Source organism: Callithrix jacchus, chromosome 10 (assembly GCF_049354715.1).
Source record: "Callithrix jacchus isolate 240 chromosome 10, calJac240_pri, whole genome shotgun sequence".
In the NCBI taxonomy this organism is placed as follows: Eukaryota; Metazoa; Chordata; class Mammalia; order Primates; family Cebidae; genus Callithrix; species Callithrix jacchus.
Genome location: NC_133511.1, coordinates 127,993,578 through 128,011,673, shown reverse-complemented (window position 1 = coordinate 128,011,673; position 18,096 = coordinate 127,993,578). Strand labels below are relative to the sequence as shown.

Sequence of the window (18,096 nt, the reverse complement as noted above, 5' to 3'; positions counted from 1 at the left end):
GCCTCGTCTCTAATCCATTTTCTGACCTGCTGGCTTAATCTTCCTGACTCACGGCTCTGTCCGAGTGCTGCCAGGATCAAGTTGAATTCATTAGCTCGGCCCCCGGGCCCCCCTTAATCCCCGCTCCCCCTCTTGCAGCTGTGCAGCCCTGGGAACGCTCTGGAGTTTTCGGAGCATTCCTCTTTGGGCGCGGGGCTAGTGCTGGCTCCTGGAGAAACAAGAGACGATGTGTTTAGCGCGCTTACGAGCCGGGCCGTGGGTGCACAGTGTTTTCTGTCTGCAGTCAGGCTTTTTAATGATAATTTCTCCTCCATGGCTGCCTATTACTTCTCTTCAATTTATTGCTCCTAGAGGAGCTTCTCTGGCCAGCATCTGATCTCTGTTTTACGGTGGCTCTGCCTGAAATCATGGCTGTGATAACAGGAGGATTAACTCACCCCCGAGGAGGCCATGGGCCGCTGGCAGAACCAAGCCCTGTCTCCAGTTCAGCATCTCCTTGCCAATAGCGGAGACAGACACGCAGCCTCTTACGAATCACCAGGAGAGACAGTCTGCCCACCACCTCTCCACAGCGTCCAGGGCCTGCCAGGAAGCTTTCACGGTGTGAAAAATGTTCTAATTGGAAAAACGGATCCGTAGCCACATTATCCTTGATTGGCATTTAAACGCAGAAGCGCTAAGCCTGACTCGTGGGCTTTCAAGCACCCACCTCCAGCCTGTCCTTCTGACTCAGCGTCACCCCACATTTCCCGATCCGTGGACGTCTCTGATTTCTGCTTTGCGTGTTACCTGTCCCAGGGTTTTAGTGTTTGCCACCACGCATACCGCCAGCCCGATGGGCCTCTGTCCGCAGCAGGAAGTGTGATTTCATTTGGATAATTGCATCTGGAAACAAAATCAATTGTAGTGTGGGTTGACCTTGCTGTTGGCTATTCTTCAGAGGGGGCAGGTACACACCAACTGCATGTGAACAGCTGTCAGAGGCCCGGAGACGCATGTGTGTACCTTTCCACGGCCCCTTCTGAGCGTGTATTGATGACGGGCCCTTAAAAATGCGTCATGCAGAAATTGGCGATGACGGAACCACAGCTGCAGAGGGAACTTTGAATGTGACACTCGCTTCTTTGCCATGAACGACGTGCTCGGGAACTCGGACTCCTTCCAGGCTTTCCCGAGTCGTTGCTGAATGCTGCTTACAGGTGTTTGCTGCCATCTGGACTGTCCCCGGGATCTGTGTTTCTGACTCCAGATCCTGAATAGGGAATGTCCCCGTGGGCTACGAGCTGAGACGCCCCGGCCATATCTCACCTCTTGGCTTTTCCTGGGCTCCCTGGGTAGCAGTCAGGAGGACGGTAGATGTAAGTCTCACCTGAGGAAGGTGAGTTGGAGGTCCCTGAATCCGTCTGTGATCTGAGTCTCGTGTTGCAGATGGCCCTTGCCACGGCCTTCGGATAACCCACGGCAATAAGACCTACTTTATATGGTATAACGTGGACCATTTTCTCAAGCTTTGTCTAGACTCCCTCGCCCTCACCACAGTCTTCCAAAATCACCTGTCATCGTCTCCATCTCACAGGGCCCAAAACAGATTGGGAAAGCAATCTAGTCTCTCACCTGAAACTCTCTTGCTACCTTGCTGTGCATGAAACAGCCTTGCCCAAGAAGCTCCCGTAACCCTGGCAGGCCGGACGCATTGTGGCGTTGGTTTGCTGATCCATCCTCCTTGGTGTGACTTACTCGTCAATGCGAACGTGTCCCGCCGCAGGCACGTGGTGGCCCTCAGTGGGCTGCAGACACTCACCCATGACCGTTCAGTGTCGTGGGCTAAGTCTGCCCCCAACCAAGATTCCTGTATTGAATGGAGTCCTAACCCAGGACCGCAGAATGAGACTTTACTTGGAGATTGATTCCTTACAGAGGCAATCAAGGTAAAAGAAGTTGTTAGAGTGGGCAGAGTCCTCATCAGAAGAGGAGGTGAGGACACAGACACGCACGGAGGGACGACCACCTGAGGACACGGAGAGAAGGCGGCTGTCGGCAAGCCAGGCCGAGGGGCCTCCGGAGGAACCAGCCCTGCAGACTTCTTGATCTCAGACTTACGGCTTCCAGAATAGGAGACAACAAATGTCTGTCTGTGGTTGACACGGCCTGGTCTGTGGCGCTTTGCCACGGCAGCTGAGCGACTCATAACTCAGCGTACGTGGCAGACTCAGGCCCAGCACCGCTGCCTCTGTCTGTGTCCAGTGCCCGCATTCTGCCCACCCACGTCTGTGTGACTTTCCCTCACGCGCTCCGTTTTTTTCTTTTGTTCTGTTCTGAGTCAGGGTCCTGCTCCATCACCCAGGCTGGAGAGCAGCGGTACAATCACCTCCCAGCTCCAGGGATCCTTCCACCTCAGCCTCCAGAGTAGCTGGGCCTGCAGGCACGTCCCACCACCCCTGGCTGATTTTTGGAAATTTTCGTTTTTTGTAGAGACAGTTTTTCTGTGTTGCCCAGGCTGCTCTTTAGTTTTGATTGGAGCTTGACCGTGAATTGTACTAAGGGTGGGGGGAGGGGGCAGGTGTGTCATTCTGTTCAACAGCGTGGCCACCCCTAGCTCTGTGACTCACAGCTCTGCGGACCCTGGTGGCACAGCCTTCCCTCACAGGGTCGTTGCTACAGTTCACGGTTGCTCAGTCCGCTGAGCGCAAGCAAGGCTCGGGAGGCAGAAGCTCCCGTCAGCAGCACTGTGAAGTCCAGACCTTTCTTGACCGTTGGATTATATCACCCAGAAGAGCTTCATGCCCGGAATGTGGATCCGAAGTGTTCAATTCCACCTACATTTACGAGCTTTGATTATGCAGAGAAAAAGAAACCCCTGTCCTCAGGCGGCTTTGTCTGGGGCAGGGAGGAGAGCTTTACTGGTCGTATGGGGCAGCAGTGCTGAGATAGATGTGTGAGGGGAGAGATGGGGAGGAGTAAGGAGGAGGGGCAGGGAGATGTGGATGGTCCATCTGTGCTGGGACACAGCTCCCTTTTGGGGCTGAGGGCTTTTGTGGTATGAAGGGAAATTGAGGAGAACCGCAGCTGCCTTTAGAAGTCAGGAGAACTTCCCTGGATTGGCGTGTGTATCATCACAAGGCTGGTATCAGCCCCCTTCTCCACAGCTCCTGACCACGCCAGCCCCGTCCCACGGAAGGCATGCTGCATACGCTGCCTTTCTGGAGGTGAGGGAGAAGCCGGCCTGGTTTGGGTCTCGGAGATCTCATGACATCTGTGTCTTGAGCCACACCACTCAGGCCAGGCAGGTGGCTGTTTTCGTAAGGATCCGGACATCACAGCCTTGAGGAGACTGAGTGACAGAGTGACCAACTCCTGCCTGCCTGTTAGGACAGAGCGAGGAGAAACATCCTAAGGCAAAATATGAAACTCAGCCCTGCTCCTCCGCCCACACTACCCTCCTGGAAGACAGGAAGTGCAGCGTGGAGAGGCTGAGACCCACAGGCTGGACAGGAAAGGGAGCAGGGCTGAGCAGATCAGCTCCCCGTATTCATGCTGATGGTGCCCAGTTGTCAGCTCAGCCTGCAGGAGGCCAGGGGGGTGGTGTCACGAGACCGCAGCCCCTGTCAAATGATGAGTGGGGCTCCAGCCAGCATGCAGGGAGAGGACGGCTGGGTCACCAGAGGCTGGGGTATGGGATTGTACACAGCCTTGCACTGGTACCTGGAAAGTCTGAACAGAGGGAGTATTTCTTCTAATCCAGAGATAACCTGAACATCAACATCCTCTTCAGTATTCTCAGTGACTCACACAGCGGGCGTATCTCAGAGGTAGGGAGTGTGTTTCGAGACCACCGCAGTAAAAGGGCTCTTGCAATAAACGAGGCATTGGGTTCCCAGTGCATATACAAGTTAGATTTATGTTCTACGGAGTCTGTTGAGTATCTAATAGCGTCATGTCTGAAAAAGCAATGTATATATCTTAATTAAAAAATGCACTGTTGTTAAATACACTTGAGGAATCACCTGCATCTTCAGTGGGCCACAGTCTTTTTGCTGGTGGGAGATCTTGCCTCAGTATTGATGGCTGCAGACTGACCGGAGTGGCTGTTGCTGAAGGTTGGGGTGGCTGAGGCAACGTGAAATAAGACAGCAGTGAGGTTTGTGCATTAATTGACTCATGAAAGATCTGTCTGCAGCATGCAATGCTGTTTGATAGCATTTTACCTAGAGTAAAACTTATTTCAGAATTGGATGGAATCTTCTCGAACCCTGCACTGCTTTGTCCACTCACTTTCTGGAATATTCTACCTCCTGGGTTGTCATTTCAGCAGTGTTCACAGCATCTTCCCCAGGAGCAGATTCCGTCTGGAGAAGCCACTGTCTCTGCACATCCCTAAGAGGCAACTCCTCAGCCATTCAAGTTTTCTCATGAGATGGCAGCAATTCAGACCCCTCTTCAGCTCCCTTTCTAATTCCAGTTTGCTTACTGTTTCCACAAGATCCGCAGTTCCTTCCCCCACGGAGGGCCTGAGTCCCTCAGTCATCCATGAGGGTTAGCATCGGCTTCTTCCAAACTTCACGTTGCTATTTTCACCTCTTCTTATGAGTCGTGAATAGTCTTATTTTATTTTTATTTTTTGAGATGGAGTTTTGCTCTTACTGCCCAGGCTGCAGTGCAGTGGTGCGATCTCGGCTCACCACAACCTCTGCCTCGCGGGTTCAAGCAATTCTCCTGCGTCAGCCTCCTAAGTAGCTGGATTACAGGCATGTACCACCATGCCCGGCTAAATCTGTATTTTCAGTAGAGACGGGGTTTCTCCATGTTGTTCAGGCTGGTCTCCTGAACTCAGGTGATCGGCCCACCTCAGCCTCCCAAAGTGGTGGGATTACAGGTGTGAGCCACCACGCCCGGCCAGGTATTCTTAATGGCATTTGAAATGCCAAATTCTTTCCAGAAAGTTTCAGTTGACTTTGCCCAGATGCTCTGAGGAATCGATGGCAGCTATTGTCTTACAAAATATGTTGTTAAGTAATAAGACTTGAGAGTCAGAATTCCTCCTTAGTCCATGGACTGCAGAATGGATATTGTACATGCAGGCATGAAAACGTTTTTCTCCTTGTACGTCTCCGTCAGAGCTCTTGAGTGACCAGGTGCATTGTCAAGGACAGGTCATATTTGGAAAAGAATCTCTTTCTGAGCGTTCGGTTTCAACAGTGGGGCTTACAGTATTCAGTAACATGTGACGTAAACAAACATGCTGTCATCCACGCTCTGTTGTTCTCTTTCTAGAGCACAGACAGAGTTCATTTAGCACCATTCTTCAGGACCCTGGGTTTTTTTAATGATGTGTGAGCAGCATAGGCTTCCACTTAAAAGTCACCAGCTGCATTAGCCCCTAACAAGACAGCCTGTCCATGGAAGCTTTGAAGCCAGGCACTGACTTCTCGTCTCTAGCCGTGAAAGTTCCAGATGCCATCTTCTTTCACTAGAAGGCTGTCTTGGCTACTCCGGAAATCTGTGTAGTGTGGCCACCTTCATCTATGGTCTCAGCTAGATCTTCTGGAGAACCTGCTGCTGCTTCTCCATCGGCACTTGCTGCTTCACCTCGTACTTTTCTGTTGCGGAGGTGGCCTCTTTCCTTCAGCCTCATGAATAACCCTCTGCTGGTTCCCAGCCTTTCCTGCAGCTTCCTCCCGTCTCTCAGCCCTCATAGAATCAAAGAGAGTCAGGGCCTTCCTCTGGATGAGGCTTTGGTTTAAGTGAATGTTGCGACCCGCTTGATCCTCAAAGTCTGACGACTCAGACCTCCTCCCTCTCAGCCCCAAGGCCTGTGTCGCTTGTTTGTGTGTTCACGGGAGTGGCGCTTCTCATGTCCTTCAGGATCACTGCGTTTGCGTTCAGATCCTGGCTTGGCGTTTGGCGCAGGGACCCTCGCTTTCGACTCAGCTTTCAATGTGTCTTCCTTGCTAAGCTTAATCATCTCTAGCTTTTGGTTTAAAATGAGAGATGTGTGACTCCTCTCCTTTCACGTGGACACGTAGGGGCCACTGTAGGGTGATTACTTGACCTGATTGCAATATTATTGTGTCTGAGGGTGTAGGGAGGCCCAAGGAGAGGGAGCCAGGTGGGAGAAAAGCCGGTCAGTGGCGCCGTCAGAACACACAGAATGTTTGTCGGTTAAGTTCCCTAACTCAGATGGGGTGTGGCTCCTAACACCCCGGAACAACGGCAAACTGACTGCGGATCATCCTGACAGATACCGCAGTTGTGAAAAACCTGACCTGGTGCAGGAGTTACCCACACGTGGCAGGGAGAGATGAGTGAGCACGTGCTGTTGGAGAAATCGTGCCGATGCATTTGCTCCTTACGGACTTGCCACAAACCTCCAGTTTGTAAAACACGTTCTCTGTGAAGCTCCGTAAAGCTGAGTGCAATAGAACGGGGGACGCCTCTAATTTAAGTTTCTATTTTGCCTGCACTGAGGTTGGCAGTGGGTGTGTATAGAGAGGAACATAATCTATCGCTTACACAGCAAGGACTCGGGAGACGGGCAGACTTGACTGGGGTGTAAATCAAACTTCTACCGCTTTCTAGAAATGTGACCTTGGGGTTGTTACTTGGAGTCTCTGAGCTCAGTTTCCTCATCTGGTGGACGAGAATAAGAAGACACTGTTGTCTTGGCCATCCTTTCTCTGCTATCTGTGGGTCATCTAACAAATCACTCGCTCAGAACACGTCTGACAAATTATAAGGGAAAAAGCACCTCACAGGGCTGCAGGGAGACCGGGATCATATACCGTGCTCCTCAAGGAGAAATTTACACGACCAAGCTCGCATTGGTAGCGGTGGGACCAGGAGGGTCGCTTAAGGCAGAAACTGTCTTGGGCCATCCACCTGCCAGTCTCATCGCTATTCCTTTGCCTCCCTTCGTCTCCTTATGCTGGGCCCTCAGCCTGGAAGCCCCACCCCAGCCTCGCAGATGCCTCTGTGTTCCTGGGCAGCGGCCTCTGACAGGCACTCCTTACCAAGCAGCGCCACTTACCCCTTCCTCTGGGTCCTGAAGGGAGCGTGTGTTAGCATGGATTTGTACGTTTCCCATGTAGCATGGGAGTCAGTGTCTTTCCTGACTACAAATGGTGGCCTTAGGCTGGTTTGCTTATTGGTGGCTCCCACGTCATCCATTTGGCCAGTATCAGTCACCTGTACTGTGTCAGGACTGCTCTTGGACCTGGGGTTTGCCTGATCGGGCAGTGAATTGCTAATGGGTAAGTGAGGAATTGAAGCAGGATTCAGCCAAATGTCTTCCGACATCATGGGCTTGCCTGGGGCTGGTGTGAACATGCAGACGGCTCCCATCACATATGCGGGAGGGGAGCTCCCTGAGAGCAGGGAATGCTCCACCGTGGAGTTCCGAGGGAGGGGAGCTCCCTGAGAGCAGGGAATGCTCCACCGTGGAGTTCCGATCTCGGAGATGATGGTGCCGCTGCTTTTGGCTGCCACAGTAAGTGGCAGGTGAGCCACACGTTTAAAAGTTCCCATGGCTGCCATAACCAACCACAGACTGCTGGCTTATATAACAGACATGTATTGTCACATTCTGGAGGCCGGAAGTCCAGGGTCAAGGGGAGGCAAGGTTGGTTCCTTCCGAGGTTTGAGGGAGAATCTGTCCCTGGCTTCTCCCCTGGCTGCTGGAGGTTTAGCAGCCATCTTAGCTGGGTTTCCAGTTGCGACACACCGGTCTCTTTCTTCCCATTCGTGCGGTCTTCTCCCTGTGTGCGTGACGCTGTGTCCAGATTTTCTTACTTTTAAAGGACACAGTCAGTGTATTAGGGCCCACCCTGCTCCCGTGTGACCTCATCTTAACTTAATTTCTAGGGTATGGGCGTTGGGACTTCAACATTAATTCAGAGGCGCACAGTTCAGCCCATAACAACACGTGTTATTTATGTTCCATTTGATGCTGACCACAGCCCTGAGGTTAAGTAGGGGCTCTGATTTTCATGGGGGAATCAGAGGACTGCTGGGTAGGTAGGTTTCCCTAGGAATCAAGGTTGGTGTGCGCTACCGGGTTGCAAACGCAGGCCTTTCCAACAGTGGAGCTCCTGCTCCTTCTAGACGATTCTCAAGGGGGTGCTCTTGGCATTTTCTGGAGCAGATGGCTGTTGCGTCGTTGGGTTGGCCCACGTGCTGCATGGACGCAGCATCCCTGCCGTGCCCACAAATGAAGATGGACACCCATCTTGGCAATCACCTGCAGTGGCACAGACGTCTCCTGAGAGGTGATTCGGAGCCCTGTGCGCCACCAGGGAATTTTGCCTTGGCTGAATCTTCTCTGCAGGTGGCAGAGATGGAGCCAAGGGCTCTGTGGATGTTGGAGCTTTGAGTTGGAGGGGCCGAGAAGGATTCCTGAGGCTGAAGGCTGAGCAGCGAGCGGCCCCGCCTGGTCGTACCCGATACAGCTTGCTTCTTGTGCCAGGAGTTTCCAGAGACGTCTTGCTCAGCCAAGGATGGTGAAGGGTGCAGGTCTGGAAATCTTCCTGGAATAAACAGGTGCCCCACCCAGCCTTACAGCCCTGCTGGGGAGCTTTGAGAGCCACACCAAGCTCAGCCTTTGACATTGGAAGGGAGAAACTGGAGCTTTTGTGCACAGGGTGTTGGGTTTCCTGGCACGGAGGACTCTGGCCGCCTGCTGAACCCCGGCTCCTGTTGGCCCTCCCAGGATCATCTTCCCAGCGAAGAGGAGCTTCCCCTGGGGCTGTCTTGGGAAGATGGGAGGGCCTTTTGCTTTCTGGGGCACGAACCCCCAGAATCCCCAGAGAGAGGATGGGTTTGAGCCTCACGTTCAGTCCGACCTCCTTTCGTTCTGAACGCTCTGACAGTGACAAAGTGAATTACTGAGCCCCTGCTGACAGCTATTCAGTAGAATATAATTTTAATTCAACAAAAATCAGAAGCCATGGTTAGAAGTGGGTCTGCCTGGCTTTTTGCCTGTCCTGGCTCACTGGCGAGTCTCCCAGAAGGGACCTGGGAGTGGGACCAAGCTGTCGTTATTCCAGTTCTCAGAGGTGCTGTTGTGCGTTTGCGGGGTTGTGATTGGTATGCAGGCCCCGGTGACATTATTTAACGTTGCGGAAATGACCTCAGGTGGCAACCGATTGGATTTTCTATCAAGTCGTGTTTTCGTAATTGCTTTCCCGTGTCCTTCGGGAGCGGCGATGTCTGTCTTTTTAAAGCTTTTTGTTCAGAGTCAGCGTGGGTCGCATGAAGACTTTCCCACCGGCGTGGTTGTAAGACAAGGCTTCCATTGAGTCTGAAACGCTAAAGAACGATCCGTGTCAAATTGAAGTCACGTTGTAATACGCGCTGGCTGTGGTCCTCAACGTGTGTTCCCCAGGACGGCAGCAGCAGTGGCACCTTGGGATTTGTCAGAGATGGAGGTTCTCAGGTCCCCTGTGTTTCTGGAAGCGCTGGAGTTTGGAAGTGCTGTGCAAATGAGAGAGTGTCCCGGGGTGGCAGGTGGTCCTTGGTAACCAAAAAGATGCTGTCAGTGCCGGAGAATTGAGTCCATGGTGAGATCAAGGCCAAAGAGACCCTTTTATATTTACCAAATGTCTCTGTCGAAGCGACCAGCAGGCTTTATTTTTCAGCCTGAAAAGCCATGGGTTCACCACTCCGAGGACGCGTCAGGAAGGGGTGGAAACAGCTTTGCCGTCTCTGACCACGTGCTCCAAGTGGGTGAGTCAGGTAGCGTCCTCTGTCACTCATCAGCTGTCTTTGCCCTTCCCTGCAGAAATGCATCCGATTTAACCCAGACGCCACGGTGTGGGTTGCAAAGCAGCGGATCCTGTGTACGTTAACCCAGAGTCTGAAAGACGTCCTCAACTACGGCCTGTTCCAGCCGGCCAGCAACGGGCGTGACGGCAAGTTCCTGGATGAGGAGCGGCTCCTGCGGGAGTACCCGCAGCCCGCGGGCGAGGGCGTTCCTTCCCTGGAGGTATCTTGTGGTTGTGTCACAGCCCGGACGCTGTGGTGGGTGCGGGGGAGACGTGCTGGGGAGGACACCGATTCCATTTGCATTGGGAAATTATCCCCATGTTTAAAATTCAGTCTGGGGTCTTTGGGGTTTGATATGGCTTGGCTCTGTGTCCCCATCAAGATTTCACCTCTAATTGTAATCCCCACCTGTAGAGGGAGGGACCTGTAATGCCCGTGTACTGAGGGAGGGAGGAGATTGGATCACAGGGGTGGTTTCCCCATGCTGTTCTCATGACAGTGAGGAGTCTCACGAGATCTGATAGTTTATTGTAAGTGTCTGAAAGCTCCTCCTTCGCCCTTCTCTCTCCTGCTGCCTTGTGAAGAAGGTCCTTGCTTTCCCTACACCTTCTGCCATGATTGTAAGGTTCCTGAGGCCTCCCCTGCCATGTGGAACTCTGAGTCAGTTCAATCTCTTTCCTTTGTAAGTTACCCATTCTCAGGTATTTCTGTATAGCAGCGTGAAAATGGACTAATACAAGGTTGCATCTGATTTTGCTGTGAATCGCACACTGCTGTACAACTTTTATACGTTTTTTTTCACTGCAGATTCAAAGAATCCCTGGAGACAAATCTTGCTGGGTAATAAACCATGGGACTGATTCAGGTTGACATAACCAGGACTGTGGTGTAGAGTGGGGCTCCCCGTGCATCTCTGAGGGGTTTTAAGTTTCTCCCTCCCAGGGCCTAACGGATGGAGTGTTTCCCTTCTCCACCTCTCCAGACAGTTCTGACACTAACTACAAGTATAAGGGCTCGGTCCCACAGACTGCCTTCCCTTCAGATGCCAGTCATATGTGTCAGGTTGCCCACACTTCTGTCCCGTTTGGCTGTGAACTACGGGTTCCCACCACCTCATTCTCGGGCTCGATCACTTGCTGGAGCAGTGCAGAGAACTTGAGAAGGCGTTTTAGCTACTACCCCTGGCTTATTACGAAGTGTCCAAATGCACAGCTGATGAAGAGGCGCACGGGGCAATGTTGGGAGGGCCTCTTCTTAACTGGACCTCTTCCAGGGATGAGCTTCCATCCCTGTGAAGTTGGGGGTGCACCGCCCTCCCAGCACATGGATGTGTTTGCCAGCTCAGAGGCCCGCAGGCCCCGTCGTTTAGGGGTGTTTGCGGAAGTTTCATTACGTAGGCATGATGGATGAAGTCACTGACCCCGGTGATCGGACTCCATCCCGCCAGTCAGCAGGGAGGTGGAGAGTCCTGACCCTCGAGTCACCGTCTGATGCTTCCAGCTAGCAGCCCCCATCCTGGAGGCTACGTTGGAGTTGAGAGTCATCTCATTTATGCCCCAAAGATACTCTTATCACCGAGGACATTCCAAGGGTTTTGGGAGCTCTGCCAGGAATCAGCCGCAAAGAAGGAATTTTTAAATGACATCATATTCCTTGAAATAGTCTGTTCTCACATTGCTGTAAAGAAATAACTGAGGCCGGCTAAAAGTAGAGGGGTTTTGCAGGCTGTATAGAAAGCATGGTGCTGGCATCCGCTCGGCGTTGATGCCTCAGGGAGCTTGTGCTCACGGCAGAAGGCCAAGTGGAAGCAGGTGGCAGGTGGCAAGAGGGGTGCAAGAGAGAGCAGGGAGGAGTCGTTCCTGGCTCTCCCGTGAACTAACAGATCAAGAACTGACTTACTACCATGTGGAGGGCACCAGGCCATTCAGGAGGGGTCCAAAGACCTCCCACCAGCCCCAGCTGCAACACTGGGGATCACATTTGAACATGAGATTTGGAGGGGGCACATCCAAACCATACCATTCCCGAATTGGTCTCTGTGTTTTTGGGTAACAGGGTGGCTGTGGCCGTCTGGCTGTTCTCTGCTTCCTTCCTGGGTGACTGGGGCTCTTGGAGTTGCTGTCAGAAGCCACAGGCTCCCGGGCCTCCCTCCAGAAGTGGCTGATCCATAAGATGGGTCAGGCCGGTGCATTTCCACATGACACACGACCCCTGCGCCTGCTTTTCTGACCCAGGCTTGCTGCACCCCAAGTTTACAGGCAGTGTTTCCTGCAGTGTAGACGTGTTGGGTTACGTCACTTAAGAGAAGCCGTAAAGGGGTGATTTCTGATCCTGCATGACACGTTGGTGTCATCTGGTGACTGTGCTCATTTTAGCTTAGTCACCAGCAAGAGGTTGCCATTGTGTCATTGCAGCTGGCATGCCAGCAACCTAACTGGTCCTCTCCTCAGTGACTAGAGAGTCCCCTGAAGCCCAAGATGTCATGGACACCAACCCAGGGCTGAGGTGGTGCCTCATCTACACATTTCTCGGTTCCGTTGTGATGTTTAGGCTGAGGTGACTGGGATCCCCAGTGTGGACCATGCGTCAGATTGGGGGAGGGGTTTCGATGGGGAAGAAGATGAGATGCCACTCGGAAGTGGTGTGGTTTACAGCAGATCACTCAACTGTCCTGGCCTCAGTTTGCTTGTCTGTAAAATGGGTATCCATTGGGAAAAAATAATCATTGAGGTCCAACGAAGGGCCAGACAGTTTGCAGGCACAGAAAAGTCAAGGTTCTGATCCCACGGACCTTACACTCCAGTGGGAGATGATGGACCAGGAAGAGTAAATACACAGTTTACTTCAGTGGCTGATCATTTCCGTAACGGCAGTAAAACTGGACAAGAAGACCAGAGAATTTGGGAGGCTCCTCTGCATCTGCGCCCAGTACCTGTACCCGTGCAACCTCGAGCCAGCCACCCAAGATTCTGGGGCTCCTCTGAGCCGCAGATTCCCAGTAATGATACTGAGGGAATGTTTGCAGTGACTTCGGACGTGGTCATGAGGCCCAGAGGAAGTATTCAGGGATTCACGGAGCAGTGCAGTATGCGTGGAATGAGCCTGACCATCCCCAAATGGACGTTGCCGCTGATGCTCTGGTTTCACTGTCATAAAATTGTCGCTGATACTTTTTGTGTGTTTTTTGTTGTTTTGTTTTTGAGACTGAGTCTTGCTCTGTTGCCCAGGCTGGCATGCAGTGGTGCGATCTCAGCTCACTGCAGCCTCCGCCTCCTGGATTCAAGCGATTCTCGTGCCTCAGCATCTTGAGTAGCTGGGACTACAGGCGCCCGTGACCATACCTGGCTAATTTTTGTATTTTTAGTAGAGATGGGGTTTTACCATGTTGGCCAGGCTGGTCTCAAACTCCTGACCTCAAGTGATCCGCCCACCTCTGCCTCCCAAAGTGCTGTGATTGCAGGCATGAGCCACCGCACCAGGCCTGAATTGTTGTTGATACTTAGGTTTATTAATTTCCCCAGGCCACTGTCCCACCAGGTGACCCGCTGCAAAGGCTGAGATTGGTGCAGGGATTGTATATGTTAGGGGCAGGTATCATTCTGGGCTCTTTGCCTCAGATAATTTCAGTACAATATGGTGGGCTGCTTAGGAAAGGTTGGGGAAATAGCAAGAGAAAGGATTTGTGGTGCTGACGCAGAGTCCTCTGGAGCCACGGGCTGTAAATGTTTATGGCTCTGGAATAAACACTCTGTTGTGTACTTTACCCTCCTGCCCAGAGACGCTATGGGCCTGAGCGGATTATTTTGTATCTGGAAAGGGGACCCATGGAATTGCATTCCCGGAGAGTTTTAGGCTTAGCCATGTGATCGTGAGCCTGAGAAGGCACCTGGCATCATTTTCAGTGGCTTGCGAAATCTGGACCGGAGGTATGATTGGTCCCAGAGCACAGAACCTGCTGTCCGGGAATCTGGAATCAGAGGTGGAAATTCTGGAACGGGCCTGGAGCCCCAGCTGCCTGCCCTGTTCTGGGAAATGAGCAGGTGCTCTTCTGGCCGTCACACTTTCTCCCCAAACTCTGTGCACCCTGAGTTTCACAGAACTTTCTCACTTCACAGCTGGTTTTGAAAACAGAACCCCACCAGTGTCCATCTGCAAAATAATTTTGCCTTTTGTCAGATGCCCATTTTGTTTGACGTGGAGGAGAAGGGAGAATGGGGTGTTTATTTGGATGCTTTCTGTGAGACGAGACTTTCAGTTTCAGGGTGAGCTCGCCCACCCACTGCCCCGCACTGTCATTTTACCCAGGCGCAGTTTTTGCCAGCCCTGAGCACATGTGTAACGGTGGAGGGTGATGGCATCAAGGGCAGTGGGGAGTGAGGGATAAAGCGGACTCGTCTAGTGCCAGGTCTGCCAGGAAGCTCACACGCAATGCCCAGGCCACCCTGGGAGGTGGGTGCTATTATCCCCATGCGGCAGATCAGGAAACTGAGGTGAGACGGGGAAGAGCCCAGCTCCAAACTCTAGTGACTCCCAAATGCTCAGCGCCCTTCCCAGACCTTCTGCAGCATCTGCAGCCAAGCGGGGGACTGGGGGAGGGAGACCCACCAAGCCCACTCGGCAACGTTGCTTGCTCCTTGGTGCATGCAGTGATGTCATTTCCAGTTTTGGGAGGGAAACAGTACGCCCAAAGGTTGTGGGAGTACAAGGAGGTGGGGCCTTTCCCAGGCCGGGCTTCTAAGGTGTGTTTTAAAAGGTGGACCATGTGGGAGAAAGACCTGGTGTTGAGGCAGCATCCTCATTTACTAAAAATGCCGTACCAAGGGCAGATCGGTTCCCCCGGGAGGAGCCGTGAGCACCCAGTCAGCCAGGGAGCCCCTCATGGGGTGGGAGGCCTCCCAGCTTCTCACCTGCTGGATCTTCTCTTCCACTTGCTCACGCTTCTTTTTATGGCTTTTTAGCTGAACTGCCATAGAATCTTGGCACAAGTGACGCTTGGGATGTCGCAGGCTCCGCGGTGCACAGACGCGTCGCTTATTTAAAACTGGAAGAGTCTGCTGTGGGGTTCCCCGTCTTCAGTGACGTCGCCGAGGACGAGGCCCGTGTTTCCTCTGCACAGCCGTGGGAAGTATTGACTTGTTTTCCCTTTTGTTTCTGTGCCAGTTTCGATACAAGAAGCGGGTGTATAAACAAGCCAGTCTGGATGAGAAGCAGTTGGCCAAGCTCCACTCGAAGGTATGTGGGGGACGGGCTGTTACGCGCACTGTGTTCCCCTTGTTATCTTGACATATTATCTATAGCCGCCCCTCTTCCAGGGCACCTGCTGTGCACCTGTCGTGGTGTGTGGCCGGGCTGGGAGGTCCAGGTGGACCGGCCCTCATGGTGCACGCTGCGGAGACCTACCTGGGAGGCAGCAGGGGCTGCTCGGCATGCCCGTGGGGTCTCGGGGAAGCGGGGCAGATCCCACTGGCTGCTGCAGAGAGGTTCAAAAGCAGTGGCTCTGAAGACAGTGGGATTTGGACGCACGGCACGGCGGAGGGGAGAGCGTCCACACTGACCGCTGGGTTTGTTTTCTGCTGTGCTTGCTTTAGGATAAACTTGTTCAAGTGCTGTTGACATAAACTGCACTGAAGTTAGGCTGCAGGCGAGCAGCAGGGGCGTGGCGGGGAGTCCTCAGGCCCCGGCTGAAAGCGCTGTGCCTCGAGCTGAGTTCCAGATGAGACATCACACCGCAGACACCCCGCTCTTTCTCAGGGTGCTGTGCACGTCAAGGAGGAGGCCTGGAGACGGGGGGCTGAGGCCTAGGGTGTGTGGGCAGGGCGCTTTGCTTAATCCACACGAGGAGGAACCTGTAATCCCAGGAGGCTTTGGTCGCGGCCCCTGGTGCTGTTCCAAAGCAGGGCCCCATAGGAGTCCATGCGGAGCACGGGGTGCAGAGTCGTGGCTGCTCCCCTTCCGGGGCCCTGATGCTCTCCAGGTGAGCTTACCTGCAGCTGCCGGCTCACCAACGGCTTTCTCAGCCAGCAGGACACTCGGGTTTTGTTTTGCTGTCCCCTCTTCTTTTATTAGATGGATGCAAGGATTCCCGTTTTTTTATTTGCCTCAGACAGTCTTGCTCTGTTGCCCAGGCTGGGTGACTTATAGACAACAAAAGTGTGTCTCTCACCATTCCGGAGGCTGGAAGTCTGAGATCGTGGCATCAGCAGGGTCAGTGTTTGGTCTAGACCCAGTTCCTGGTTTGGGCGGCCATTGTCTTGCTGTGTCCTCACATGGAAGGGGGGGTGAGGGAGCTCTCTGGGACCTCTTTTGTAGGGACGTTAATCCCATTCACGAGGGCTCACCCCCCTGACTTCATCACCTCCCAAAGGCCTCACCTCTCAATGCTATTATTGGAGATTATTATGAATTTTGGGGACACACACACAGTAAGTCCATAGCACAAGGGAGTTGAACAGTGAGGGGATTTTAAACATTCATGCAGGACAAGCCGATTGCACTTGCTATGTGCAAGGCACTGTGCTCAGCCTTCAGTTCCAAAAGCCACAGCTCTAGGAGCCTCGGGCTCTGCAGTGGGCCCTGGCGAGGGTGGGTCTCCCGGATCACCAGTCAGGAACCTTCCCAGAGCCTGGAAAGAGATTTCTTTTTCTTTTTCTTTTTTTTTTGGAGACAGGTTTTGCTCTGTTGCCCAGGCTGGAGTACAGTGGCATGAACACAGCTCACTGCAGCCTCCGCTCGGGTGATCCTCCTGCCTCAGCCTCCCAAGTAGCTGGAATCACAGGCCTGTGCCACCGTGTCTAATGTTTTTATTTTTTTTGTAGAGATGGGGTCTCACTTGTTGCTCAGGTTGGGATGTTTCTCATGCAGATGTTTCCACTGTATTATTTTTCCTTTCAGACCAATCTGAAGAAATGCATGGACCACATTCAGCATCGCTCGGTGGAGAAGATCACCAAGATGCTGGACCGAGGCCTGGATCCCAATTTCCACGACCTGGAGACTGGAGGTGGGCGCTCGCTAGAGGGGACCTTACCCGGCTTTACGGAAGCATTGAAAGGGCCACCCAGCTGCTCAGGCTGCCTCTGAATAATGTGGCAGTTGTGTGAGTGAGTGAAGGAATGTGCAGATGGCAGGCCTGTGCTGTGCTGCTGGGGGCCAGCCTCGGGCACACGGATCTTTGGAGACACGTACGTTTGTAAAGGCGGAGGATGTGCGTTTCCGCCTCCCGCTGGGCACGGGCAACCCAGCAGCCAGGCATCTGCACACACACATCTTGTTCACCTGTGGGAAACTACGTTCCTCATGCGTGTGGGCCTCTAAGCATCGGTTGGGAAAGACAGCCCAGGCCCTTGGTGGCTCCTCATCTTGGCGGTCTTGACCGCCCAGGGCACCATGGGGTCAGCGGCAGCCCCTGCCTGCACTCAGCATCAAGAGCAGCCCCTAGCTGTGACAGCCAACAGTTGATCTCCAGCCATTCCCACTGTCCTGGGTGGGGGCACCGTCAGCCCAGGTGACAGTCCCTTGCCAGCAGGGCACCACCAGCTGGAGTGGGCAGGCAGAGGTTAGGTCCTTATGGAGAACCAAGAGCAGCAGAGGGGAGGGTCTCCATGGCAACTTAGAGTGTGCCCGCTCAGGAGGGCTAAGCTGGCCCTGGGCTTCGAACTCTCCTCCTGGACTCTGGGCAGTGGGGACCTCCCTTCCCTCTTGTCTTGGGTGTGCCAGCCCTGCTCCCGGCCCCTGCACGGTGTAGTGCCGTTGTCCCATACTGGTGTCACACCTCAAAAATACTGAGTACACGACAAATGTGTTTGTTAACTGAGGAATCCGCTTTCTTGTCATTTGTGGGAGCCTCCTGGGACCTCTGAACACTGGCCGTGGAGCCCACTGGGCGTGGATCCAGCCTGCACAGCTCGGGCTGAGCACTGCTGGGGTACCATCCTTGCCTCTTTGCAATTGTCTGCGTCTCTTAGGTTTCACTGTGAGCAGCAGGAGAAGCCGGCCCGGGCTTGTAGCTGCTGGCAGCTTTGATGCCTGTAACATTGGGAGGTGGGACTGCATGAGCGCAGCTCAGAGGGGACAGAGTGCACCCAGGGGTGGGGAAGGGAAGGGAGGTGAGTGCCTGGCTACAGCTGAGCACGCCCCAGGCCCTGCGCTGATCCTCCATGAGGCAGGAAAGCTTGGGGGTCTGCGTGCAGGGGAGTGACGTGGACAAGGCCAGGCTTTTGCTGAAGGCGTGGGCGGTCCTGGCCAGTGGTACAGAGTGGAGGCTGAGCTGGGATGGTGTTGGTGGGGACTCTGGAAAGGAGGAGGGGGAAAGGGAGTGACGGGGACAGGGGCCTGTGGCGG

The 18,096-nt window shown here is 53.5% G+C and overlaps 1 protein-coding gene across 23 annotated transcripts in view; it reads left to right on the top strand.

The window, feature by feature from the left end:
* The window catches only part of SHANK2 (SH3 and multiple ankyrin repeat domains 2), a 720,394-nt gene that overhangs the window by 133,440 nt on the left and 568,858 nt on the right, over positions 1 to 18,096 (top strand). For all 23 annotated transcript variants that reach the window (XM_078341738.1, XM_078341739.1, XM_078341735.1 and 20 more), the window contains 3 exons: positions 9,773 to 9,976; positions 14,917 to 14,988; positions 16,648 to 16,756. In XM_078341738.1, the coding sequence (XP_078197864.1) occupies positions 9,773 to 9,976; positions 14,917 to 14,988; positions 16,648 to 16,756 (385 nt within the window). The remainder of the gene's footprint in view (positions 1 to 9,772; positions 9,977 to 14,916; positions 14,989 to 16,647; positions 16,757 to 18,096) is intronic.